At 37.1% G+C, this 2,582-nt stretch overlaps 1 protein-coding gene across 2 annotated transcripts in view; it reads right to left on the reverse strand.

The window, feature by feature from the left end:
* DHFR (dihydrofolate reductase) overlaps positions 1-902 on the reverse strand; it is a 30,652-nt gene extending 29,750 nt beyond the window's left edge. For both annotated transcript variants that reach the window (XM_011995561.1, XM_011995560.1), the window contains exon 1: positions 801-902. In XM_011995561.1, the coding sequence (XP_011850951.1) occupies positions 801-886 (86 nt within the window). In that variant the 5' untranslated portion in view covers positions 887-902. The remainder of the gene's footprint in view (positions 1-800) is intronic.
* Between the last annotated feature and the right edge of the window lie 1,680 nt (positions 903-2,582).

Raw genomic sequence — 2,582 nt, forward strand, 5'->3', positions numbered from 1 at the left:
AAAAAAAAAAAAAAAAAAAAAAAAAATAGCAACATGAGAATGGATTAACACAGGTCCAATTCTGGCCACCCCTAACCTCCCAAGCCATTGGAGTTGACTTCCTGGGCAGTCTTAATATGATTACCCCTCCCACTCTCCAGTTGTCAAGGCATATCTAGGCTTCATGAACTGCTGACTCGAACCCTGGATTGGGGTACAGGAAAATTCTTATCAGAGGCTAACTAGAGATACTTGCTTCTCTCCAGGATCTCTAGAACCATTTCAATACTTTGAAATTTTTTACCTTCAGACACTGGGTAATGAATGTTAAGTACAAAATATTACTGGGTATTGTGGTTAACTAGGAATAATAGAGCAGAAGATTATGACCCATTTCAGCCCATCCTAAAATTCACATTTTATTGCATTTAGGGTTGGGTCCAGAAAGGAGATCATCACTTAATTTTAGCAAGTCCCAAAACATAGTTGTTTTGACTTTATGTGAAACTACAAGTTACTGATTATACTGTGTAATTTATATTTGAGCCTACTGAATGATGGTTCAAGAAAACTTGCAAATCTGATACCACAGTGAGATATTTAATGTTTAATGTAACTTTTCAAGATGATGAAATCAATTACTCAGGTAGTAGAAGAAATTATTGCCATGTAGTATAGATAACTGCTTATTTTCTATAATCACCTTTGTGATATTAAGCAGCCTCATCAGCAGCTCCTTTTATACAATTTCATTTTATCATATACTGATCTCCACTATAAGACACGATTTTCTTGTGGTGAATTTATGTTAAGGTACTTACTTGAGTTCTCTGCTGAGAACTAAATTAATTCTACCCTTTAAAGGTCGATTCTTCTCAGGAATGGAGAACCAAGTCTTCTTACCCATAATCACCAGATTCTGTTTACCTATAAAATCACAAAGCCTAAGTATATTTTGGGAATACACATGTATTTTCATATATTTATATACAACAAGTCCTTGAATAACATCGTTTTCTTCTAACATTGATGAGAAAAATAATCAATTCCTGGCCAGGGCCACTGTCTGTGTGGAGCCTGCATGGAGTTTCTCCAGGTACTCCAGTTTCCTTCCACATCCCAAAGACATGCACATTATTATTCTTAAATGTATGTATAGCGCATATTTATTTCAGTGTTTAATATTAGAAGTGTTTTCGGCCTTCATTTAGAAGTTTGGTGATGTTTTTGTGACCAGCAATATGCCCTAGGAACTTAACTCTTGTGTACATCAAGTAGCCTATGGTAAAATTGGTTTTGCTATACATTGTTTCACTTAGAGTCACAGTTTCCAAGAACTCATAGATGACGTTAAGTGAGGACTTAGTGTAGGTATGTGCATAGATATGACTGACATCCTGACATTTAGTGGCTCTCCTTTAAAAAAAATAAACTTAAAAGTCTTACCAAAATTCATACTTATCACTTATTGCCTAAATATAACTATTTTTCCCTTTGGCATTATCCAATTTATATCCAATATTTACTTTTAATCAATTGCAATTGTGTATAACATAGTAATGAGTAAAGATTCTGGGGAGGCAGAGGCAGGCGGATCGCGAAGTCAGGAGATCAAGACCATCCTGGCTAACACGGTGAAACCGCGTCTCTACTAAAAATACAAAAAATTAGCCGGGCGTGGTGGCAGGCGCCTGTAGTCCCAGCTACTCCGGAGGCTGAGGTAGGAGAATGGCGTGAACCCGGGAGGTGGAGCTTGCAGTGAGCCGAGATTGCGCCACTACACTCCAGCCTGGGAGATAGAGGTGAGACTCCGTCTCACAAAAAAAAAAAAAAAAAAAAAATTCTGAGTCAAAGTGCTCAAGTTGAATGCATTTTGTCATCCACAAGACAAATCGTGTTAACCCCTTGTGGATTACTTTCTTTATCCATAAAATAGAGATAACAATAGTTCCTGCTTCTAGGGTTGTTGTGGGAATTAAAGACTTAGAATAATGTTCAGCCTCTAATCAGTACTGTCAAAACTGTGATATAATTGTATTATTCATATTTGTGTACTTTGTAGATTGATATTAAATCATACTTTTAAAAATAGCTGCTTAATGTTCCACTCAATTGCCTTAAAACATGTTTAATTATGTCTCTATCCTATTCTTTTAACGCTTCTATAAAACTTTTTACATATAGCGTCCACTTCGGGTCAATTTCTTAGGAGAATAACTTTGAGACTCAGCTATCTGAACCAAAGAAACATCAACATTACTAGACCACACTGGGATTTTTGAGAGTGGCTTTTATCATTTCTTTAGCTATGGGCTTTCATCATCATCTCTACCAGTGACCTAAGTGTCAAATCCAAATGCCTTGTATCTGTCCCATTCAAGAGCTGCAGCATCTGCTCCTTTCTTACTGTTTCTGTTTCCTCTGCCATGCCTCCTCTTACAACCATAAATATCCAGGTCTCTTAGGTTTTAAACGGGACATCTCTCAACCCCCACATTCTTTTCCTTGGTTATTCCCTTCCCTCCAATAGTTCATTCACCTAGATCCCCGTGCCTGAAATTATCCTAGATGTCCTAGAGGCGCCTCATCATTACAATGGTACA

This window comes from Mandrillus leucophaeus, unplaced genomic scaffold (genome assembly GCF_000951045.1).
Source record: "Mandrillus leucophaeus isolate KB7577 unplaced genomic scaffold, Mleu.le_1.0 Scaffold491, whole genome shotgun sequence".
Lineage (NCBI taxonomy): Eukaryota > Metazoa > Chordata > Mammalia > Primates > Cercopithecidae > Mandrillus > Mandrillus leucophaeus.